The sequence below is a fragment of the Amphiprion ocellaris genome, chromosome 14 (assembly GCF_022539595.1).
Source record: "Amphiprion ocellaris isolate individual 3 ecotype Okinawa chromosome 14, ASM2253959v1, whole genome shotgun sequence".
Classification (NCBI taxonomy): Eukaryota; Metazoa; Chordata; class Actinopteri; family Pomacentridae; genus Amphiprion; species Amphiprion ocellaris.
The window spans coordinates 27163196-27189862 of NC_072779.1; the positions used below are offsets into that span (position 1 = coordinate 27163196).

The 26667-nt window shown below is 39.7% G+C and overlaps 1 protein-coding gene across 5 annotated transcripts in view; it reads left to right on the forward strand.

Moving 5' to 3' along the window:
* Window positions 1-961: 961 nt before the first annotated feature.
* The window catches only part of mtmr4 (myotubularin related protein 4), a 63658-nt gene continuing 37952 nt past the window's right edge, over window positions 962-26667 (forward strand). The window contains exons 1-3 of one of the 5 annotated variants that reach the window (XM_023269331.3): window positions 962-1013; window positions 6865-6965; window positions 26189-26278. In XM_023269331.3, the coding sequence (XP_023125099.1) occupies window positions 6963-6965; window positions 26189-26278 (93 nt within the window). In that variant the 5' untranslated portion in view covers window positions 962-1013; window positions 6865-6962. Of the gene's footprint in view, window positions 1014-1478; window positions 1498-5458; window positions 5583-6864; window positions 6966-18175; window positions 18374-26188; window positions 26279-26667 lie in introns of those variants that run through there. The other 4 variants (XM_055017097.1, XM_023269332.3, XM_023269329.3 and 1 more) reach the window with 4 other exon arrangements.

Genomic DNA, 26667 nt, shown 5'->3' on the forward strand with positions numbered 1-26667 from the left:
AAATGTGTGTAGTCATTGGCTGTGTGCAGTGAATGGAATTTAGTGTTTCATCAATGAAGAAAAACTGTAACATCCTTTCCCTGACCACGTCTTCCAACGTGGTTGTTTAAGAAATGAGAAGCTTCTCACTGCATCAGCGAGGGTTAAATAAGCTCTTGCCAGCTGAAACATATTCATCACTGCAGTAATTATCCAATGGAAGGCTCTGACCTATTTGCTTAGTTAATTCCAGGTGGCGACTTTTTTGGCCAGACAGTGTATTTCTCGATAGATTCCATTTACAATCACAGAAATGGACAAAACAACAAATCATCGCATTTGAGGAACTAGAACCTGAGAATTTGCAACATTTTTCTCTATTAAAGACTGAATGACTAATTTTCAAAATGTAATGAACAAGTAGTTTGGATTTCTCTTTTCTCTTCTGCTTCTTTTTCATTTGATTTAATTTCTGCTGATTGTATGCTTTCATTTAGTTAAATAGCAATAATTTCTGTCATTTAACAGTAATGTTTGGGGGAAAAAAAAGAAAAATTTTATGCCACTTCATAAATTGCCCCTTTTGTGCTTTTATTTTTTATTTTATGATTAAACCATGCTTTGGCTATATTAACACGATGTTCATGCCATGCAAGTATATTGAACTGAACTGACTTGAAATTTGAAATATGAATATGTCTGCTCTCTTATGCCTGATGTGTGTGTGCACGCGCGCCCGCGACTGGGCGCACGTACCGCTCTGTGTATATGTGTATCCAGCTTGTGCCGCGCTGTGATTTTCTATTGGTGCACTGTAGGCCCTTAGTGGCGTCTGATTGGCTCTGCTGTGGGTGTGTGAGAAACACTGACTTGCCTATTGTCACATGACATTGGCTAGCACGACTTCTATAGCGCCATTGGTCTACACCGCTCAATTTCCTACTTGACTATTGGCTGGCGCTGTTGTCATCACTCAAGAATGCGGAAGTTTTGTAGTCTACTGAGTCACCGTTGTGTCAGCTGATTCTTTCTGAGTGAGTAACTCGATTTAATTTTTAAAACGAAGTAACTTCTGAATAATGCATTGCGTGTGACATCTTTCCGAGCGACCGGACTTGTGTTGAACTCGTGAGCTTCGAGGCGTTTTGCCGTTTTCTGTCGGCAAATGAGCGAATTTTACAGCCCAGTCTGTAGATATGTTGCTATCTGGTAGCTAGCCCGATGCTAACAAACACCGCACATACATACACGTACGCACACTTTCGGTTTGTCAACTAGTCGCCTCGTAGCACAGTACCAGGCTATTTTGAGGCTGTCGTGTACTTTCACTTTCACCATACGTGTCTTTAAACTTCATCTCGCGTGTCTTTCGTTCACACCTGTTGTGCTGTCACCAGTCAACAGAGCACCTGTTATTCTGTTTGAATGCAGCTTACGGGCTCGCCGTGGAACGCTGGAAATTTCTAGATTGGTGGTTTTTGACGAGAGGAAATCATCCTGGAATCCCCCACTATACTGGTACATTATTATAGACTCGGGAGGAAGAGAAACTGGTTTTGCAAAAGGATCTTTATAGCTGCCTCTCCATACTTCACTAGCTATTGGTTGGATTAGTTATCCCTTTTACATAAGACCTCTGTTGCACTGGCTGTGCTCAAAATTTAGTCTTGGCCCATTTTTTATAAACAATTTTTTATGTTTAAGTGAAGTCCTGAATGGGGCTGTACAGTGGCGTAGTGGTTAGCACTTTCGCCTTGCAGCAAGAAGGTCCCTGGTTCGCGTCCCGGCTTTCCCGGGATCTTTCTGCATGGAGTTTGCATGTTCTCCCTGTGCATGCGTGGGTTTTCTCCGGGTACTCCGGCTTCCTCCCACAGTCCAAAAACATGCTGAGGTTAATTGATTATTCTAAATTGCCCGTAGGTGTGAATGTGAGAGTGATTGTTTGTCTTTGTATGTAGCCCTGCGACAGACTGGCGACCTGTCTAGGGTGTCCCCTGCCTTCGCCTGAGTTAGCTGGGATAGGCTCCAGCCCCCCGCGCGACCCTAGTGAGGATTAAGCGGTGTATAGATAATGGATGGATGGATGAAGTCCTGAATATATAATTTTCCTTAAAATTTTAGTATGATTTTTATAATTGATGTTTATCTCAATACTGTGGTACTACAGTTTTTGTCCAAATCTATTCAGTCTGATATCACTCACAACTAGTCTAGTATAGCCAGACTACTCTCTACTGCAGACACAGTTCAGTGTAGAATGGTCTGACAGCACCTTATTATTATTCTTCAGACTCTGGCCTGTTTGTATTTCTTTAAACCTATTAAAAGCGGGGCAAAGAATAGGATGCTATGACGTGTTCTCACAAAATAGCCTCGGAGGAATTGTATTGGTGGTACATTTTCATGCACGGAGACGAGCACCGTCATTAAAACGTATAGCTCACTGAAAACAAATAGCAAGCCTATTTTATTACACTGCAAAATTTAGGCAAAATTTTCAGTATGTAGGTTGTTGTTGCTTCCCATAGCAAATCAGATTTTGGAAACAGTAATGAATAGAGAGCATGGCAATAGCAAGCTGATACAGCCAATATCCAATGAGTCATACTACACTGGCAAACACCAGAGTCTCATAGTTGACAAGCTCACACTACCAGATTGTTGACATTTTTATTTGACTTACAGGATTAATTGATTGTTTAACTAGTTACTGCTTCATTTTCTGTTGACTGAACGGACTGTTTATCTCAGTTTGAATGTCTTTATGAGTTTCGATATTTATTGAAATCACCTTTGAATTGCTGGGCTGTATCATTTCTCTGAAACAGAGCTGCAGCCATGTATTATTTTCCATTAATGCTTGATCTGCAGATTAATCAAAATTCAAATCAATCAATTATTTGTTTAATGACAAATGCCAGATATAATCTCCCACAGCCTGTGGCAATCTATTTTGATTAGCTTGTTTTATGTGACCTGCTGTCCAGAACCCAAAGAGAGTTAATTTTCCTTCATATGTGATGCAGAAAAGCATCAAATGACCAGATTTGAGAAGACAAAAGCATAACATATTTGCCTTTAACAAAATAAATGTTGGTTAGTTATACTTAGAGATGACACCAAATTTATGTGCAGAGGAAATTGCTTGTTTTGGATATTGAACATGTCTGAATCTAATTCATCTGGACTTAGATTATGTTTTTAGGATCTTTTTAGTACGGTATTTAAGGACAGACTAAAAGTACCCAACAGGCATGGATAATGGGCTGAACAATATACTGTGGTAACTGATTTTGGCTAAATGTTAAACCTCAGTACTTTGATAACACTAACCTAAGTGTTTCCAGAGTACAGGCTTGAAATGCTTGATGATTGCACAGTTGATATTTGGGTTCTACCACAAAAACAATATCTAATCATATTTAGTCTTTTAACTAATGTGGGCTAAAGCTGATAAAGTATTTGAGTCTTTTTAACTCTCTGAGGACAGGATTTCGCATGCATAAAGCATGCACAATGCTGAGGAAGGTGTGGTTGCTACTTGCAGTTAATAGTAACATTTCCCTCCTCACCCCTGTATGCAAAAGGGCACACCTTACTGTGTATGGAATCTCAGTTTAGTTTTCCTGACAAGACATTTACTGGGCCAAAAATATCACAGTGAAAATATGACCGCACATTGGTTATAGCCTACAATGTTTAATTTATTCTCACAAGTGATTTCCCGTAAACTGGTGTCATATTGAGGGAATGACATCATAGCACAAACGTTAGCAAGGTTATAAATTATGATGTGTTTTCTTTCTGCTGAAAAAATGTCCCCCAAACATGATTAAGCAGAACGATCACCACTGGCTTGTTTCAGCATGTATGTCACTGTACGGTATGTTTTGTAGAAGTGGGTATCCTTTGAATGAGCTCTGGTGGTCTCTACTGTTTTGTGTTTTAGTGTGTAGAATCAGCGAATGAAAGGAAGAAATATTTGATTATGTATTATATTGAATATATATTATCTTGCTTACATTCATCTACCAAACTGCATTCTCGCTTTGACCCAGAAAATAGCTTTATAAATAAAGTGAATCTGCAATGGTTATCATGATGTAAGCCACCACGAATTTACAGCTCAATAATTTGTTAAGTTGCTGTTGGGTTCTTTTGTGGCCCAGTTATAAATGAATGCAGCCTTAAATGTTTTTTTGTCTTTAACTGTCTTCACTAAATCATTTGTCTTGTGAATGAATGTAAATGAAATGTTATTTAAATCAGGGTTTTACTAACCTACACCTGAATGCTTTTATTTATTTTTTTGTACACATTTAGCATAGTTAAATATTCTGACTGTTTTTAGTGAGCCAGTAGGTCCAACACTCATATTTGAGAGTAATTAAAACCCACGGTGAGGCGGCATTTAGCCACTATGGCCACCGCCTGTGGAACAGCCTGCTGGAGAACCTCAGGACTGCAGAGACCGTCGATATTTTTAAAAGAAGGTTAAAGACTCACCTTTTTAATCAGGATTTTAACTAACCTCTTAAATCCTTATGTTCTTATCATTTTGTATTTATTTCCGTATGTATTTTTACTTTTTTTAACCTTTCACCATTTTACTTATGTTATAGGTCTTTTATTCTATCTTGTAGTTTTAAATCTTTAGTTATTTAACTCCAGTGTTTCCTCAGGGGGGTCCTCCGCACTGGGGGCTGTATGCGGTCTGCTGCTGGGGGTGCTGTCCATGAGTCCCTTCGGCCCGGCTGGTTGGGGGGGCTCCCCACCTTGGTGTGGGGGTCCCCCTGTGTGTCGGGGTCGGGGGGTCTGTGGGTCTGGGTGCCGGCACACCCAGTGGTCATGGCCTGCGACTCCTCCCAGTGTGGACGACCCCAATTGGAGGCGTTTTCCACAATCGTCAGTGCCATGCCATGTCTCCCTACTGTCAGTGGTGGGAGTGTGTGTGTGTGTGTGTGTGTGTGTGTGTGTGTGTGTGTGTGTGTGTGTGTGTGTGTGTGTGTGTGTGTGTGTGTGTGTGTGTGTGTGTGTGTGTGACGTGTGTGGACGTGTGTGGACGTGTGTGGACGTGTGTGGACGTGTGTGGACGTGTGTGTGTGGACGTGTGTACGCGTGCGTGCTTCTGCAGTTGTGTGCATATATGTATATATGGAGGGAGGGAGGGAGGGATGGGTTTTCTTGTTTTTAATGTTGTAAAGCACTTTGCGTTGCATTTTTAAATGTATGAAAAGTGCTCTATAAATAAAGTTTGAAAGTAATATTGTACCCCTTTCAAAGCAATTTTAACCAATTTCCTGTGTGTGATGATTTTCACATTTATGACTGATTGGTGATCAAAGCCATCCCGTCTGATAAAATAAGTCATGAGTGGCCTGTAGTATGGTTTCTCTCAGGAGCCTGGCATTTCAAGAGTGGGAGGGAGATAGAGTAAGCAATAGAGACGGAGGGAGGGAGGGAGTGAGTGAGGTATGTCATGCACTGGATTACAACCAGTATGTGTTTGGGAGACAGAGACTACAGCTACTTTGCAAGACACAGAGCTTTAATTCAACTGTAGACAGAAGTTTGAACACAGTTTGGTTCAGCACTTTGTATAGGTAAGAGAAGTTTACTGTAAATATATATATATATATATTTTTTTTTTTTTGTGGAGCTTTGTGCAAAAGGGGGTGTGTCTGGGGGAAAAAACAAACATAGGGAAGTGAGACGAGAGCACTGCACACAACAACAACCCAGTTTGAAATTTTGTCTTTGCAAGAGTCGTTAAGTCTAAAAACAAGGAGGTGAACACTCTGTCCAAGTTTTGTCTGAATGCCTGTGTTTGCGTTACTTTGTATAGTAAACGTAGACTGACCGTGCTCCACTCCCTCCTGACTGAGCTTGCATATGCACAGGAAGGAAGAGTGCTGTTACTGTTCATACAGTCATTTAGTTAAGTCAGTATTTGGTTTCAGGCTGCTCAGTGTCTCTCTCTCTCTAATCATGTATTTTACATGTTTAATCTTTTCTTATGCACTGATATCTGATAGTGCTCTGTGTCTGCACAGCATGAGCAGCACATTACCAGCAGATTGAGCTGTGTGTGCTTCCATGTTTAGGAATAGTATTGAACTATAGGTATCTGTTTTACAGTACTTCAATGCACAGTCAACGTAGTTACATATGTAAAACATCAGAGAATTGATTTGAAGTGTAATAATATGCTTTGGATCGCGTTTACACAGTTTGCTATTTGGTGTTTCTGAAGTATTTCAAAACTTCACAGACATGCCATTGGAACATCAGGATATCAACCTCGGCATCTTTTGGCATTTTGGGTGTGGAGAGTTGTGGAGTTTGCCCATGTCTCCTGTCTTTTCCTCCTGCACTTATCTGTTTGGCTGCTGATAATCTGATAAGGACTGTTGAGTTTGCATTTCCTTAAAATCCGAGTGTCTTCCAGCAGTTCAGGTCAGGTCAGGACAGCTGATCTGCTCCAAGGTTTATATTGTGGTGTCACACTACACACATGTATGTACATGTCTGTCTGCAGTGCTGCATCTGTGCGCTGTGTTTACACTAAGTTGACCTCATTTGTTGAGAGCACTTCTTGTCCCAGGCAACCAGTTAAATCATCACTCTCTATGGCTTGAACTGATATTTTTTGAACAACTGATGGATCGTGTTGTTTGGGAGTTAATGTTAGGTCAGTGCTATAAAATAAAAAGTACATAAATGCTGAAATCCTCAACAGCTTTGTTATTTTAGAGCCAGCTCTCATTCTGCGTGCAGTACTTTAGACCAAGAAAGTCTGGCATCCAGCCCTTTACGCAATCACACACACTCCACAACCACCCACATACACACAACTCTAAAGGTAGTGTGTTTTTATGTTGGCAGGAGACATCGCTGGCACAACAGAACCCAGTAGACAGGAGGAGAGGGAGGGATCTGAAGAGGCGCGCCCAGACTCACTGTCTACAGCACTGGCTGGCAGCATGGTAAGCCAATCACACTAGTGAGGAGGGGAATGTGTAAGTTTGTATATACTCTGCTACAGATTGGTGTCTGCTTCTAAGTCAGGTACCTGATCTGAACTCCCTACCTGATTTCTACAGAGTAAAACGTCAAGTTGGGACTTCACTCTCACACAGGAAATGGCACAGTGCAGCTGCAGGCCTAAACCAAGCGCACTGTGTAGCAACACGTTGAACAGCTCACTTCTTAAACTTTGGTATTTTTTAAACCTAAGCTTGCACAGCTAATTGTACATGTTCATTTATACAGTGTATCCACTGGCCATTTTGGGCTTTTTACCTATGTGATACTTTACAATCAGAAATAGATAAAGACTGAAATTCACTTAAAACTCCACTTATAAAGTCCGTGCTGTTATTTAATAAAATAGGATGTAATTTAAAATTGTATTTGTTGGATCTTAATAAGCAAGACTTCATTGGTGATAAACATTTCTTTAAAAACTAGAGCCATTTTACCATCAGATGTGTCACGTTCAGACCTTCCAAGTAGTACCTCCAGCATTGTCTTGAATTCTAACAAGTGTGTCTGGGTATGTTTTTTGTGTGGGAAACCAGTGAGTGATTGTACATATTTGTTGCTGCGTGAGTGACACCTACTGTTACTTTTTAACATGCGGGAGGGCATCTGATCCCTTCTGAGCCCATACAAGGACTTGTGGAAGATTATTCAGAGTTTGCAGATTGTCCTCAGGCAGCACTTTCCCTCAGTCATAGTTATCTCTCCAGGGTCACTGCTTTATTGCGCTGTTGTTGAGATTTGTACATGCTTCTGCATCAGTAAAAGTGCTGTTCAACAGGTAGCAGATGTTACATCTCTTTGATGTAACTTGCCACTACATGCCTTCTGTACATCTCTTTCAGAATCTGTTTTTATGCTTGTGACCACCTATTCAATATAGAAACTCACTGTATAACATGTAATTTGTCTGGATAATAGAAGATGATGTCCTAAAAAAGACAGCAAACCTTCAGTTGTTGTTAGTAGCTTGAAGTGCTTGACGTTCACAAGTGGTGAATGTATCCACCCAAGGTGACCAAGGCAGCAGTCCGCAACAGTAAATTCTCAGGTTGTCTGTTTATCGTCTCCTTGCCCTCTAGTGGATGCAGATGAGTGACAAATTCCTCTTCAAAGTAATGGTCAGAACCTTTATGGGACAGAAATAGGAAGTGTAACAGGAGAATGTGTGTCCCGATGTTCTGGTCAACTGGGTTTACAGAATGTCACGGTGGCAGAGTGCCTAGCTCTCAGCCTTTTTATGGAAACTCTGTGCTTAATTGATGGAGGTGCTGTTGAACAAATAACGTGCCTGCCGAGGCACGTAAACCAAGAATGTAGACCTCAGTGAGACCGGGGTTAGTCCTGTGTTTAAGTAAAACTTTCTGCATTTTGCTGACTTCTACTAGCTCAGTGTGTTGTGTTGGGTGGGTGTGGTCAGAGGTATACTCTGCATGACTTACGAGCAATGGCAGGTGTACTAAACACACCCAGTACTTCAGGCATGACATATCAGCCAAAACCCTATTTGAAGTAGGAGTTTGAAGTTTTGATTTACAAACACATGCACATTGATAGTAATTATAATTTGTGCAACATGAAATTGCAAGTGTTTGTATATGTATGGTATAAAACTACATTACCTTTTCAAGTTGCTCTGTGGCCACAGCTAATGATATTTCTATTTGACTTCAGCTGCTGTTGATCTAAGGGTTATATTCTTAGGTGGGATTGTAAGACATTTGTTCCAGCAGTTTGTTCCAGAGGTAATAAGATCATTTTAATCCTGTCTTGTAAAGCAGCATTTATTTGTATCCCAGCCTAAAACTTTTTTTCTTTTTTTATTCACTGAAACAACATGGGAAGTGTTGGGTTCATACTGTTGCCCACTCATGCTGTGCAGAGATGAAAGTTTTCCGGGTTTTCCCGGAAATCCGGGATTTCAAATTTTGTGAGTTCATTTCCGGGAATCTGGGAAAATTGATCGAAGTTTTCAGTGAAAATCAGAATTTGATTGATAGTATTCTTTTTGAAAATCTTATTCTTATCGCTAATGCGTTGTTTGTTGTTTATATTCCTGTACGGAGGCAGCCATTTTGAATCTCGTTCATTGACGCGATTCCAATCTAATGCTGAATACATTGCTGCGAGAATTTGCGAGAGCGGATGCACTGAATAGCGCCAGTTTTGAGTACAAAGGAGAGATTAATCATTGAATAGCGCTCATTGAATAGACGACCTTTGCTTTTGTGTAAATGTAATGACCCGTACCTGTCAGGACAATGTTTAAACAGGTAGACAGGCACGCTGACGTGCGTGCTGTAGACGCGACAGTCAAGAACGCGTTCCGGTGGTCGTGGTTCGAAGAGAAAGATACGAACGGCGATTTCTTGTCTGAATATATCAGGAAATTAGACAAACCAGGTACGTTTTTTTAAATTTTACAAAAATAGATATCAATATATTGGTAGTTTACTGTGTCTTAAGGTTCCTGTCTTAATGATATTATAATATAATCCTTATAATAGATTAGTGACACATCTAGACTAGAGTATGAAATGATTAATATATGAAATATGGGGTACTAAACTACTGAATAGTTTACATTACTGAACATGTTAACAGGAATGTTTCCGCATTTTTATTAACATTTTCACAGTTTTGTGCTATTCTTTTAATGAGGGAAGGGGGTTATGAAATTCTGGGCTTGGCTCTTAGGGGAAGTTCTGCCGAAATTTTTTTCAGGTCAGGACTTAGAATATTTTTTTCATTTTTTTTTTTGAATGAATATTATTTGTGCATGTTTTAGAAGAGAAAGATACGAACGACGATTTCTTGTCTGAATATATCAGGAAATTAGACAAACTAGGAACTTTTTTTTTATTTTATAAAAATAGATAGACCTCAATTTTTTTCATTTTTTTTGAGTGAATAGATATCATTTGTGCATGCTTTTGATAAGATAGACTCCATTGAAGATCTATATTGTTTGGTCATTTTTAAATTTTTATCTTCATTGAATATTGCGTAGTCATTTTAATTTTTTATATATATTCTTATTGTTAATAAAGACTATAATGCTGTTATTTTAACTGTAACAATGACACTATTATAATTTATTATTCGGCACTCGCATAAGGCTGCCTTCGGCAGCCTCTTGGAGCACCTTCGGCGCTCACTTGGCAAAGTTGCTTAGAAAAAAATTTTTCAGGGTTTTTTGCAAACAGCCACTTTCATCTCTAGCTGTGGTATTATTAGCAGGATAATGTGAGCATGGAAAGCAAAACAATGTTTTTTTTTTGTTTTTTTTTTTAACCCCACCCTCAGTACCCACAACAAATTGTAATGCAATCTTGTAGGGGTTATGTTGAATTGGAAAGAGAAGTTAATATGACAGGCTGCACCATGCAAAGACTGACGTTTCTGTGTCAGTGCTCCATATGAAGTCACCTGGATTTTTTTTCAAAACACACCAGCTAGCCACCAGAGGTGCTCAGGTAGGCTTGTAGTTAAAGCCAGATGGTTCATTCAAGGTTGCTGTTACTGATCTGACTGCAGTTCTTCTTGAACCGACCTATGTTTCTGTCATTGTTTGACTGTACCCTAGTTTCTAAAGTCTGACTGTTTAGTTCATTTCAGATATTTGTAACTTAGTCATTTAGTTCAGTCCTGTGTGTGAGTCTTTTTTCCTGATGCATGTTTGATATTTGTGATATAAACTTTTGATGGTTGCCTGGCAGCCAGTCAGAAAAGGTAAACTGCTGAACAAATATAGTCAGTGAATTGGGTCATCCAGATGTTAATGACTGATAAACATGTGAATATGTCATGACACTGCAACAACTAGCTTTGACAAACCATTTCATATTGGCTGTATATTTCATTTCACCTACAAAGTGATTGTAATAGATTGAAAAACAAATCAAAATGCCTGGATTTTGATATATGTTGGAGCCTCCAGATTGCAGGATAGTCAGTGTTGGTTCTGTGTATGGAAGGCATGCAAATTATGTTTTGTAGTCATGTGCTTTTACATACATTTACAGAAATGTGCAATTACTTGAAGTTTTAGCTCTATATAGGCATTCCGTCTTACCTCATGTCTTATTCACATCCCACTTCTATAGCTGTGTGTCAACATGTAGACTGAAGCCCTGCATTGGTGACTTGCTGCCCTCCTTTCCTAAAATAAAACCTGAGACACAGGAGGCCAAATTTGGTTCTCACTTTTGCAGCTGGTTCAGGCCAGGCTGGGCACACTGAGTGGGGAAATTTAAAGCTTAGTATTTGGACTGTGGAACAACTTCTCTGTTTTTACCATATTTTTATCTATTATATTTGCACGTTTCTTTCTGTACTTTCAAAAAAAACTGTTGTCTGATTATGTGAATACACTGACTAGATTGTTGCTTAACTTTTTGTACATTGTACAGTCACAATAAAGGAATTCTATTCTGTTCAGGCTGTAATGTTTCAAAAGTCTTAAAATGTCCATCCAGCTTTGTTTTTTTTATTGGTTGGCCATGGATAAACTGCAAAAATATTTGAAAGCCTAAAGTGCGCACCTTAAATTTAAAGGTTAATGGTTAGAAATTCTAAATAACAAAGACTCTTCAGATTGCTTATACAGATTTATACTGACATAAAATGTCAAAGCTTGATGTTTACTGCATTTACAAAACTTATGTTCAGGCTACAATGAAATAATTTTTGATCGATGTACCTGCAGAGGTATTGCTGTGAGTCTTAATAAAAAGCTTTAAAAAATCACCTGGCAATGTTTTATAGTCTCACTGATAATATTTAGGAAAAGCCCTCCACATTCCCAGAGTTGATGAGGTGGTACTTGTCAGGGATATGAATAGTCTTAGCCAAAGGAAAAAACATTTGAGACTAAGGTACAGAGCGGTTTTCTGTCATGACATCACAAGCTAGAGAAGTAGGTCTTGCTTCTACAGTGTAGCTTTATCTTCTTCTCCAGCACCACAAATGTAAGCTACAGCGTTTGTGCAGTGGAAGACAACTACACTAATAAGAACATGATTTTTATTTGTAAAGCACAAATGTGTAGGTCCAGCTGCAATGCTCTATTTCATTTCTTCATTTTGCTTGTGGAAAATTAGTATAATGGGTTACAGGTGCAGCATGTGACATGAAAATGATTCTCGGTAAGGTTCTGCTTGATTTGTGGAAGTGCGTCTAATTGTAGCAGATGCATGCATCCATTTATTAGATGAAATGGAAATGATTGATAGATAGATTAAACCTTTATTGATCCCGCAGCGGGAAAATTTTTGATGATACTGAACACAAGTGCAATGCGTTATGACTGCTCCTTTCTTGTATGTAGCCGTACTAACGGTGAGCAAAATACTATGCATTTAGAAAATGTGCATTATGGTAATGTATTAAATGCATTTGTTAATACTTGTTTTTATGTTCAAAAGCCAGCATCAGTTAGCACGATAGAACAGAATAACCCTGAGATAAGTACAATATATTAATGGGTGCTATAAAATTCACTTACACTAACACTAGACAGCTCTGTACATGTTTTGTCGGGGAAAAAAATGAATAAAATGCAACTTTCCCCCCTCAAATAATTACCAATAGTCAAAACTGCCAAATAATGTCCTTATTATTAGCAAACACAAACAGTAAAACAGTAGTTGGATTATGTTAATTTTGTCGTTTCTTATTATAGAATGGCGTTACTTTTAAACTGACAACTTAATAAGGAAAGTATGCATCTGCAGATGCAGTCAAAACATGTTAGCGAGGTAAAACCATATTTTCCTTATTTCATTGTCGGTTTAAAAGTAACACTATTCTATAGGACTTACAGTAAATAGTCAACTATTAAATGTGCAGGGAAAATACGTTTAAGCCATAAGGTTGAATGACATGCTTGATTCTTGCTTTGTATAAAATATATCTGGTATGTCACATACTTATGGCTGCGTTGTCTGTATTTTTAATTTACCAGAGACCTGAATTTTCTGTAAATCCTGTATTAATGTAATTTTTGAGCGTGGACATACAGCAAAAAAGAATCTTCATTAGAAATACAGAAAAAACTTGCTGAAGCAGTAACCGTGGCTTGAACTGAAGCAAGAAAAGTCCGAGGCACTCTGTACTTACTCAATTAAAAGTCCTTTATTAGCTACATGGACACCACCAACATGTTTCGACACCAAGTCTTCGTCAGGGCAACATTTGTAAATGAACTGAACAGCAGGAAGTCTACTTTTTAAACAACACTTAACAGGAAGTCACATGATCGTGTGTGGTCATGTGACTCCGCCCAAGTATTCATTCATAAAAGACAAATAAAATATATACACTTTGGAATATTTTCACAAAGCAATAGGCAAGCATATCATCCATAATACATACATAAAGCTCATTTTGTAACACTATATTTCAATAATAAACCATGATGCATCATGTTAACATATAGAAGAAAATAAATAATGAAAAAATTACTGACTGCAAGGCACTGTGTGTAGAATAGGAAACAGTGGCATGAAACAGTGAGTAAACCCTCATCATCAAAGACAATCATTCAGAGCACATTAATATATTTACAGAAACGGAGAAAAGTCTATTTCTTCATTTAGTCCAGGGAACACAGTTGCTTTCAAAGAGTGGATCCAGAAGGTTTCCCTCTGCAATAATCTTTTCAACCTGTCACCCCCTCGGGGAGTGTTCTCAATAACTTCAATTGCCATGATTGTGAGTTCATTAATGTTTCTGTGGGTCATGTTCTTGAAATGTTTTGCAATCGGATAATCCATGTTTCCTTTACGGATAGCATATTTGTGTTCTGCAAAACGCTCTTTCAGTTTTCTTTTTGTGCGACCAATGTAAAAACACCCACAAACACAGTCCAGTCGGTATACCACATGTGTTGTATTACAGTTTGCAAAAGAACGACATTTAAAAGTGTAGGTGCATGTAGAGTCCATAAAATGTGTAGAACGATTGATCTGTGTGCAATGGACACATGCCCCACATCTGAAGGTGCCAATGGGTTTTTTGAAAAAAGTCTCAAGTTTTGATGCTGGCAAATAGCTAAAACTATTTGCCAGCATCAAAACTTGAGACTTTTTTCAAAAAACCCATTGGCACCTTCAGATGTGGGGCATGTGTCCATTGCACACAGATCAATCGTTCTACACATTTTATGGACTCTACATGCACCTACACTTTTAAATGTCGTTCTTTTGCAAACTGTAATACAACACATGTGGTATACCGACTGGACTGTGTTTGTGGGTGTTTTTACATTGGTCGCACAAAAAGAAAACTGAAAGAGCGTTTTGCAGAACACAAATATGCTATCCGTAAAGGAAACATGGATTATCCGATTGCAAAACATTTCAAGAACATGACCCACAGAAACATTAATGAACTCACAATCATGGCAATTGAAGTTATTGAGAACACTCCCCGAGGGGGTGACAGGTTGAAAAGATTATTGCAGAGGGAAACCTTCTGGATCCACTCTTTGAAAGCAACTGTGTTCCCTGGACTAAATGAAGAAATAGACTTTTCTCCGTTTCTGTAAATATATTAATGTGCTCTGAATGATTGTCTTTGATGATGAGGGTTTACTCACTGTTTCATGCCACTGTTTCCTATTCTACACACAGTGCCTTGCAGTCAGTAATTTTTTCATTATTTATTTTCTTCTATATGTCAACATGATGCATCATGGTTTATTATTGAAATATAGTGTTACAAAATGAGCTTTATGTATGTATTATGGATGATATGCTTGCCTATTGCTTTGTGAAAATATTCCAAAGTGTATATATTTTATTTGTCTTTTATGAATGAATACTTGGGCGGAGTCACATGACCACACACGATCATGTGACTTCCTGTTAAGTGTTGTTTAAAAAGTAGACTTCCTGCTGTTCAGTTCATTTACAAATGTTGCCCTGACGAAGACTTGGTGTCGAAACATGTTGGTGGTGTCCATGTAGCTAATAAAGGACTTTTAATTGAGTAAGTACAGAGTGCCTCGGACTTTTCTTGCTTCAGTTCAAGCCACGGTTACTGCTTCAGCAAGTTTTTTCTGTATTTCTATTCATCCGCGGGCCTGGTCCTTGTAGAGCACCTGCTTTTTACCCATTTTTCACACCTGTTTTGGAGCCATAAGCAGCACTCAACAATCCTCCCTTTTTTTGCAAAGAATCTTCATTGTTTGCTGATGACCATCATTTAATGAAAATTCTAGATATCTTTCCGTTAGTATAAATGGCTCTTTTGGGAATTAAAGCTATAAAGATGCGCTCCATTTATGGAAGTACAAAAGTGGAAACATCAGTTGTACGCCTTTGTAATTTTACTGACTTTTGTGGTCATATTGTTGCTTGTAGCACATTACATTCAAAGATATGCTTCATGCTTTAAGCATAATTTAAATGTAATATTAAAATGAACTACGTGCTGTCCTGTTTCCAGGCACATGTAAATGTTTGAAATCAATTACTAATGTCTAAGTATCTGTTCACCCTCCTTGGTATGGATAAAAAAAATCAATAAAGAAAAATAACTGAGAGCATGTTCCTCTACAGAGCAGTAAAACTAATCAGTTTAGCCAGATTCAAGTTCTAAGAATGAATATCAGGGTTAAGTGGAGAAATCTGCTTGGTTTGAATGGTTTCTTTTCACCTAACTACAATAAGTAATATTAATTACTCAAAAACTCCATGAAAATTCATCTTGTTATAGTGAAGTCCTACCATGTTAAAATTACATTACAGGCCCTCCCTAAAAAAAAAATTAATATTTTATAGTGCTACGTTGTTCATCCAGCTTATGCTGTGCGTACTATGCTATGTTACGCAATGTGGGGTCATATACACTATATTGCCAAAAGTATTCGCTCACCCATCCAAATAATCAGAATCAGGTGTTCCAATCACTTCCATGGCCACAGGTGTATAAAATCAAGCACCTAGGCATGAAGGCTGCTTTTACAAACATTTGTGAAAGAATGGGTCGCTCTCAGGAGCTCAGTGAATTCCAGTGTGGAACTGTGATAGGATGCCACCTGTGCAACAAATCCAGTCGTGACATTTCCTCGCTCCTAAATATTTCACAGTCAACTGTCAGCTGTATTATAAGAAAGTGGAAGTGTGTGGGAACGACAGCAACTCAGCCACGAAGTGGTAGGCCACGTAAACTGACGGAGTGGGGTCAGCGGATGCTGAGGCACATAGTGCGAAGAGGTCGCCAACTTTCTGCAGAGTCAATCGCTACAGACCTTCAAACTTCAGTTGGCCTTCAGATTAGCTCAAGAACAGTGCTTCAGCAGAGAGCTTCATGGAATGGGTTTCCATGGCTGAGCAGCTGCGTCCAAGTCATACATCACCAAGTGCAATGCAAAGCGTGGAATGCAGTGGTGTAAAGCACGCCACCACTGGACTCTAGAGCAGTGGAGACGCGTTCTCTGGAGTGACAAATCACGCTTCTCCATCTGGCAATCTGATGGACGAGTCTGGGTTTGGCGGTTGCCAGGAGAACGATACTTGTCGGACTGCATTGTGCCAAGTGTAAAGTTTGGTGGAGGTGGGATTATGGTGTGGGGTTGTTTTTCAGGAGCTGGGCTTGGCCCCTTAGTTCCAGTGAAAGGAACTCTGAATGCTTCAGCATACCAAGACATTTTGGACAATTCCATGCTCCCAACTTTGTGGGAACAGTTTGGAGCTGGCCCCTTCCTCTTCCAACATGACTGTGCACCAGTGCACAAAGCAAGGTCCATAAAGACATGGATGACAGAGTCTGGTGTGGATGAACTTGACTGGCCTGCACAGAGTCCTGACCTCAACCCGATAGAACACCTTTGTGGGATGAATCAGAGCGGAGACTGAGAGTCAGGCCTTCTCGTCCAACATCAGTGTGTGACCTCACAAATGCACTTCTGGAAGAATGGTCAAAAATTCCCATAAACACACTCCTAAACCTTGTGAAAAGCCTTCCCAGAAGAGTTGAAGCTGTTATAGCTGCAAAGGGTGAACCGACGTCACATTGAACCCTATGGATTAGGAATGGGATGTCACTTACGTTCATATGTGAGTAAGGCAGGTGAGCGAATACTTTTGGCAATATAGTGTAGCTGTGACTGTCACGACTCTGCCAGGGAGGAGGTTGGGGTAAGAAGGGGGAGGGAAGATATGCTGTACAAAACACTGTATACGTCAGATACTTTCAGTGACCTTCCAGATTTCATAGGTACAGTAAAGTGCTGTATGCATTGCTCAGTGCAAAGATGCATTGGATAGTGCAAAGTAGACACTCAGAGACAGCGGAGAGCGAGAATTTGTCTTTAGAATGCTGTGTCACCAGAGATCTCTGCATAGACTCATTCTTCTCAACACCCTCCCTCTTATGTCCTCTGCTACGTATTTGCCTTGTGTACAAGATCAGTTGCTGCCAGTGCAACGATTTTGTGATGGGACACCGTCCAACAACTGGATGATGTGTCCCCCTGCGCTCCGTGTTGGCTTCAGGTTGTGTTTTTCTGTTCAGTACAGTCCGTGTACACAGTCAGTCTGCCTGAGCAATGGCTGCAGTGCACTGCAGTGGATGTTAGACGGTGTATGTGTGGCAGTCAGAGCGTCTTCCATTTCCCGGCAATACACTTTAGGCTTTACCACCTCATTGCTGAGGGAGAAGCATATTTATGAGGAGATGTCGGTGAAGAGTGAAGGAGGAGGGAGTGGGGGAGGAGTAAGTGATGAGAGGGAGATGGGGGAGAAATGCAAGCATGTGAATGTGAGAGAGCAAGGTAGATGCGCATGTAGAGGGTGGAGCTTAGCATCAGGCAGTTCCCTCTGTCTGCCTTTCTCTCTTGCTTTCTTTTCTCACAGTTTTCCCCCATCCTCTTGCTACTGTTGAGGCACATCTGCAGTCATTTCATCACTTTGCTTTCTTGTCAGTTCTCACTTAGCTGATCTGCTGTACCGCTGCTCTTGTGTGTACCTTTATGGATTATCCTCCTCCTTTTCTCAGCAGTGCAACAGGGGCTGTCTTCAGACACCAGCGTGCTTGTTCTCCCCTCTCTGGGAGCAGTGGAGGGGTGGGGTGGGATCCTGAATAAGAGCAGGGACTGGTGTGTTGTCTCATAGAACCTCTTGAAGGGGAAACGTGGACAAGGTTGTGGGTGGGGAGGGAGTGGGTTGACAAGCAGAGAGAGTTCAGAGCAGACGAGGTGTGGAGAGACTGGGAGAAGAATGGTTATGCCGGCTCCTCGTGCTCTAGTCCTGCTGCTGCTCTATAGGCTGTGTGTCATTCAGACACAGCCCTGCCCCTCGACATGAGCCTCGCAGGAAGGGTGTCCTGCTCCATGCTCAACTGCTTCGTAAGTCCACAGGTTTTTATTTTGGTCTTCATTTTTGTGTGTGAGCCTGGTTTGTGATGGGTGTATATCAGCACCCTCCCCTCCCTACATCGCCTCGCATATACCGTATGTGTGCCTGCCTTCTCATCAGTGGGGGTGGGTGTGGGGGTGGTTGCTGGTGACTCCATACACATAATTGAATTGCCTCAGTGTGTTCTCGAGCATGAGATGATGAAAAGCGTCTTTATTGCTGTCATTCCTCCCCTCTGTTGTATGGAGGACTTTGAGCTGCCGGTATGTTGATCGGCAGGGAGGAGAGAGGGGGCCTGGCAGGAGTAGGATGGGTAAAATGTTTCTGCTGCTGCGACTGAGCATATTATTCATTCACTGTTGAAGCTTCAGAGCAGTGACGTGTATTCACTGCAGTGGAGGATCTGCATTAAGTTAGGAAGATTGATGTAGAACAGGTGTTTCTCTTGGTTTGCATCCTGAGGGAGAGTTGTAAAAAGGTTGACAGCTTAGGATCGAGACAGGATGGTCTTAGCATTATGTCACTGAGCCTAGTTTAGCTGATGGTTCACATGTTGACTTCTGACTTTTCAGGGGTGTCCACTGTCTGTGCCCATTAACAGCTACCTTAAAGCAAGTCTTCTCTTCAACTCAACAATAAATTCCTTCACACTCCCAGGGTATTTACCTCTAAATATATTATCTGACTTGTATAATTTAAAGCTGACAAAAACAGCAACTGGTAACTGGGTCAGGATTTGTTATCATTGGGGAAAAAACATCTGCATTATATGGTATGAGAAATAATATTCTTAATGTAGCACGTTTGTTTAGCACTTACTAAACTGGTTAAAGCCTTTTTACACTCAGTATTAACATAAATGACCAAAGAAATTACAATTCCTCTGTAGGGACAGGTGTGTTTACTAAATTTCTTGGCAATCTGTCCAACAGTTATTGAGACATTCTGCTCAAAACCACAAATATGGATCTCAAGGTGATGCTTGAAGAAATGTCAGAGTAAGTAGGCTTTGTCCTCTAGGAAACACAAATGTCTGTAAAAAATAAATTTCTTAGTAATCCATATGATAGTTTTCTGACGGTTGAGAATCAGCCAGTGTCTGCAGACTGTCAAATTATAAGCAGCAAGCAGTAGGACTGAAATGATCACAAAACCTACTCTTTCCACACAGTAGTTATGGGATTCCTCCTGTTTTGTTATCGCAGAATATGATGATAACATACATAACTTACTGTTTTCAACAATAAATACCAATAACATTGGGAAATATGTCTTTCTTATCAGCACTTTTTGAAAATGTGTTAATTGCTGAAAGATGAGTGCTACTCCTGGCTCAATCTACTTTTTCTGTGAAAACACATGGACAGGCATTACACAATCTATGATCTCTCTTTAACATGTCTGTGCCGCAGCTGACTCTGCACTTCTCCTTGTGCGTCAGTGTCTAAATAATGTAGTATCCACGACCTCTGTTACTTAAGTAGATCAGAGCTCTGTCAATCTTCTGCTGTTAAAGGGGGCTGGAGGATTTTCACAGTCACAACTATAGTTGTGATCAATCATCAATGGGGAAAAAAACATCTTCAGTTACTGTTGCAATATACCAAGTTTATCGCCTTTTGCCATATGTTGTCTCCACTAAATGGAACTATAAAAAGCTCAATTGAATTGTTTAAGATTGTTCCATGACTAAGATTTTGTTATAGCTACTAGCTAAACGAGTTAAGCAGTGTAAGCAAAGCCAAAAGCTTTATGGATATGTGCTTTAGGTTGTATGCCTTTTCTTGCACCCTGTTGGCACCTGAGATGGGTCTCCTATCAGGGCACAGTACACAACCACAAGACCGAGAAAGCCATCATGCTAAAATTATCCTAATAGAAGACTAAAAACACAGATATGAGGCACACGGTTTTATTTTATTTTTTACTTAAAAGAATCGTATTTAGCCATTGTTATGTGTGTTTTCTTAAAGTCAAGACCACAAAACCTAAAAATGTTGTCTTTACTATTTTGGGTAGCCTTCAAAATTGTCACCGAGCATTTCAAGTATTTACCTTGCTTATTTGTGTTTTAGTGCTTGTGCTAATGTTTTAAAACGTTTTTTGTCAACCACCTTATTATGTTGTTTAATTTACATACATCTGTATCTGTCAGTATTTTGAATATGTCACCAAAGAGAGTCTCACTGTGCTAGAAAGTGTTTATCCAACTTTGTGTGTTTCAGATGAATTCTGCTTACTTAAAGAATACATTTCCTCTGCCGGCTTTCCTCAGTACTTGCAGTACCAGCCCAGTTATAACTCCACAAGGGGATTGATCCTGTAGAACATGGTGGTCTATGAAATATTAACATAGTCAGAGACTGGACAGGGAGAGAGAGAAATGCATTTGAAGACATTTATCATATCCTGTCATGTTGATCTTGACCTTTTATGTAGAGTTGTTCCTCCCTGAACTCCATTTGGAAACGAATGCCTTCATCTTCATTGTTTGTATGTCATATTGGCTGCTTTTCATTCTGTCTCTATCCATGCGACATTTGTTTCCATCCACTGTCGTCCTTTTCTCATTACCTAGCATTTGATTTAGGGTCATCCTTTACATTATAAACTTTGTGTCAAGCTGTATTTGTCTCTTTCATCCAACACAGTAAATCCCTAGACAGGTAAAAGCAGACACAAAAGTGCGTGTTGTCCACAAATGCCGGAGGTCACCTATGCATCGTGTAGTGCTTCTCTAATCTGCACAACTCTAGGACAAAGCCACGGTCAGATTAAGTAAATAATCTGGTGAGTAAGGACAGCAAATTGTTACCAAACGCTTTAGAGAGAGAGGGACTCTGACTCTAAAAAGAGGTTGATGTATCCATGGCAATCAGACACTTATTCAGGAAGACTGTGCCTGTGTCTTTTTCAGTCTCTTTGTCTATTCTACCTCTGTGATGTCACATGGCCAATAGGTTGATATTTCCATTTACACAATCCCAAAAATCTCAGCAGGACACTTTGTCCAGTCATGCTTTCCCCCAGACAAGTAAAACCTTGTTTTAATTGCACAAAAACTGAGCCCTGCATTTTGTTTCCTCTACAAACACAATGCTAATATGCTGTGTTAACACTGTCTAGTTTGCTGCCACAGCAGCTAATATTGAGCTGACACTGTTTTGGCAATACATGTTACATGTTCTATCAACTCTGACATTTATATTCGATAAATGCATGGAGGCGTATGTGCGCATGCCTGTTCGCTCCAGCTTTTTGATTGCTGGTTGGATGAGGGTGGGGGAGGGTGCGCAGGCTCACAGCAGTGACAAAGCAAAAACGTGTCCGGCACAGGACAAGCTGTGCTTGATCTTTGTGAGTCAGTTGGATATGAGAGCATTTCTCTTTTCCTTTAATCTTCTGTAAGCTGATTGTGGACAAAATGCAATGGATCAAAAAATCTGACAACAAAAGTGCTTCATTGCTTGTGTTTGTTTTCAAACGTAATGACTTTTAAGCCCGCTCTTAATCAAGTGCTGTCTCCTGCGCAGAAGCTGAAGTATTAAGGCTGTTTGCAGAAGAGGTCTACATTTCTACAAGTCTTTCTTCAAACACTGCTACATTAATGTGTGTGTTTCTATGCAGTTCAGTGTATCTATCTGTACTTGAAATTTCTCTCCTTTGTTCTCTTTAAACTACCATAATAAGCTGTTAGATAAACTGTTTGGAGTGTAGTATTTTCTTTGTTATGAAGCAAAAATCAACTTTTAGTGGGCTATTTTTGCCTTAAAGTCCTAAAGTACACTATGTTCCAGCAGGGCTGTTAGAGCAATGCAGCTGCATAAAAGCATTAAGTAAATGGTGCCAAGTATCTACCAGGTAGTGCAGCACTAGATATATAGGAACCAAAGGGTTGGATGTTGTATTGATGTGGGACATGTGTAAAAACTAAAAGCACTGCTTCTCTTAACTGATTGCCATTGAATTTCTGTGGAAGAGGTTCTATGTATATAGTAGCATCTGCATTTATTTATGATGGCTGTCTGCCACACCACTGTAAACTTTATTCCGTTAACAAATGGATCTGTGCCTGGATGGCAGGCTGGTGGTTCAGGCTGGCTGGCTACAGTATGTGAGACCAGCCAGTAATGACCTGAACATCCCAGGATGCCTCAGATGGCCACTGTCATGATCCACCTATTGTCAGGTGAAAATAAGTAAAACTGATAATGCGGAGCTGCCTCATCCATCTGATGCTGAAAGCAACACAGGCCAAAGGTCAAGAGATTAGTGAGGTTACACTTCAGGGAGATGTGGAGGTGTGCAGTCTAGTTCAGGGTCAACTGCAGTATCTTCTTTGAAGAGAGGCACCACAATTGTAATTTTAAATTGATGATTTTGCAGTGCAATTTGGCATAATGTTCAGCTTTTGTTTTTGTTACATGGCACACATCATGTAATAACATTTACATTATAATTACAGGCAGCCATGTGGGAAAAACGTTCATGCCAACCTTTAAATTGTAATTGTGACGCACCATAGCTATAAGACCACCATCTAGCAATAAGATAACAATAATAAACCAAATCTAATATAAGCACTATCACGAATCCACTAATTTGACCGGTGATACACATTGTTGAATCTGCTTTCTCTTGTTAGCCCACCACTAAAATTATGGAACTCAAGAAAAGTAGTAAATCTGAGTATTTATCTAGTAACAAGGCAAGAAATGAACCAATTAGAAGTTGACTAATATTTCTTTTCAAGCCCGATTCCTGTATCATGGTGGTGGCACAATGGTTAAGTCTCTGGACTACTGATCAGAAGGTCAGAGGTTCAAGCCCCGATGTGGCCACTGTTGGGCCCTTGAGCAAGGCCCTTAACCCTTCCTGCTCCAAGGGCGCTGTACTGTCGCTCTGACTCCCCCCAATTGGGAGATATGCGAAAATCGGAATTTCCCCTCGTGGGATTAATAAGGGATAATAAATAAAAATAAAATATCATGTATAATTATAGCATGTAGCAAATAGCATGTATAATTTCTTCACATGGCTACAATAGACTGACTTATTGTTTGACTTGATTGCAGAAGGGAGGTGAGGGAATCTTACATTTTAAACCTATACAACATTGTTTTCATTTGAAATTGGTACGTTTTCAGAACACTAATTAGGAGAGGAAATGCCTGTCCTTTGCATTCAAATGAAATTTTAAGTTGTTGTGCCAATGGATTGCTTAAATAAGCTAAAGGAAACAGTCAATGGAAGTTGAAAAATACAGCTTTATCTGTCATACTATAATCTATGATGTTCATGGCATTGAAATCAGATGGGGACATGTTAGTGATTTATAAGGAAGATATTGTCACTGTAGGGGAACAAGGATCTCCATCTGTTACCAGTCTGCTCAATGGGTGGTATTCTTATTGTGTGGTTTAATTACCAGCTTAGACCTTTGGATGACAGATGTTATCACTGTAAACATGACAGGAGTCAGACATCAGGGGTTCCCTGCTAAACTATATGAGATTTTGTTGTGTTGTTTCTTTGGGAAACCTCAACTGCCAGTGGATGCAGTTCACAAAAAATTAACCACCCTGACAAGATTCCATTTCTTTTTTCATTAAGAAACTGCAATGGCATATGGTCATAATCAGATGGAAAAGCCAAATCCAACAGAGTCGCAAAGGTAGTACTATTCAGGCAGCCAGCAACCAAACTGAGTTCTTGCTCCACTGCTGTGGTAATTCAGGCGCAACAGAAATGACAGAAAAAGACATGTATGTACATGTCATAGATGTGATCAGAAACCTGGATAATGTTAATTACCTGCAGAAATCACAAAATACCTTTCTCATTTACTTTGTTTTACAGTTTCACATCTATTACAAATTAAAATGTTAACAGCAAAACCTCATGAATGAAGGCAGTATGTGAGATGAATGAGACTTACCAATGATAAATGTAACCTAGGTTTGGACTGAATGATAACAGGAGCTGCTGTTAGTTCTCAGCTTCTAGCTGTTGTAAGAGTTTTTGCTCTAAGTTTACTGAATATTTGCAGCGTCAGACGGCAGCAGTTTCACTATGAGCGTCTCCAAAATATGACAGTTAAGCACATTTATGCACATGGAACAAAAAAAAGTAGCTTTATCCCGGACGTGGACAGAATCAGTCAGGATCTAATGGTGAATGATAGTATGTACTTTTCTTCACATCAGACAGTTGAGCTGTCATGCCCGGAGTCATAGTTTATAAACTGCAGTGAAATCATTTGGCACATAGCAGCCATCATCTAGTTGAGTCCTGAGCTCCATCACAGCTGTTGGGATGTTTTTATTTTTTTGTTTGTAAAGTAGAAGTTGGGTTAACATCACACATAGACAGAATTTTTAGTGTTCAGGAAATCCTAAATTAACTGGACTGTTGGGTATTTGGACAGTTTGACAAATGTGCTATTAGATCTTTTGTTTATTAATAAATTACTATGTATCATACATCTCTTGATGTGCTGTCCAATCTTGCGTCCATGACAGACAGTGCATTTATATGAGCCTCTCTATTGCTGTGCTAGTTATATCTCAATGAAGCCTAAAAGAACATTGTCAAAAAAGTGACCTATATTTGATAGACAAAACAACTTCATTTTAACAGATTGATAGAGCCAGCAATGTTGTGTCTGAAAAGGGCTTATGTGTATCTTTTAAATTACGAAGTGAAAAATCTACTATTGACATGGTTAACTTTCTGAGTTGTTTTTTGTTAACAAATAGGTAATCCAGGATGAAGGGCATAGGCTTGTCCTTATATTTCATCATGTGATTACCTTTTCCTCTTTTTTTCCCATGGATGAAAGTATGACCTTATGAAACTGTTTGCTTAGTCTAAGAGGGGCACTGGCACTCTAAGCTGCAAGGACAGAGATGACTGCCCCCCTTTGTTCTTCCCCTGTTCTCATCTCTGCTGTTTCTTTAAGTGTTGCAGTCTAATTTTAGCCCACCATCTATTAGAACAGGTGTGAACTTGATAAGACTGCAATTGGACGATGCATTTTTCAGCAAGCTCAGAAATGTTTGCAGTAGTTTTATATAATTATCTTAACCAATCATACATACATAATTATCAGGTATCAAAAGTGACCCTGACAAGGATTTATTTATCATAGCTGTAAAAAGACAAAGTCCATGCATGACTCATGAAAAACATGTTCGTGTGTGAAATTCTTAACTACGTCTTTGCTTACACAAGAATGTAATCCAGTCACAAAGTCTACAGGCTTTTGGAATCCAGGGCCCAGTGCCATCTATCATTTGCACATGCAGTACCTACCTGCACAGTGCCAAAGCAATATAAATGAACTAAAGTTAGATTCTTCCTTCACCATTATTATTTATCAGTTGGAAGATACTGCTGTGGCTGGAGCAGCAAATATTTTAAAATAGTTTCTTTGACCATACAAGGTCGCATGCCACTTATTTGAAGTGAATTTAGGTCTCTCGTAGTCAATTTTTAATCTCCTACATGATGTATGCAAGTTAGCAATAGGAGGTTGTGAAATATGACCTGGCATGCATCCAGAGGCTAACCACCTTGATAACTGTTTAATACAAGAACAGTGAGAATGTTTACATTGGATTTAATTTTGTTGGACTGGCCCTTCCAGTGTTCTTTCCTGTGGTTAGATATTACTATCATTCAACTGTATATGTTTTGCCTGTCTATTTTCCCTTCATTTTGCTTTTCAGAAACAGCCTCATGTGGTGTTTCATGCTAAATGCTAACTTGTATGTCCACCTCTACATTGTGCTTCTGTCTGGCAGGGTGAAGAGGCGCCTCCCAGTCTGGAGTACATCAAGGCCAAGGATCTGTTCCCCCAGAAGGAGCTGGTGAAGGAGGATGAAAGCCTTCAGGTGAACTGAACAATTTTCATTAACCTAAGAGAAAACACCGATCTACAGCAAAGTCCCACCTGGTCAGATTCCCAGCAACATGTATGTAGATTGGACAACCAGGAGCTTGTGAAAAGACCAAATGTGACACTTTCAGATTATATCTTTACCTCCCTACATTTTAATTGTGGGCCCTAATATAACATCTGAATTTCCTCTGGAACACCCTCCACCTGAGGCTTGGTAGTGTACTGAGTGATGTCTTATGATTGCTAAGATATTACTGCAGGAGTTGCAACTTGAGTGACTGGAGGGCAAATACTGAAGAAGAAATGATGACAGTTGCTTAAAGGAGCATTTTTTTCATTGTAAGTGTTCTGCCCCCTTTAGTAGTCAACACAGAAAAAAAG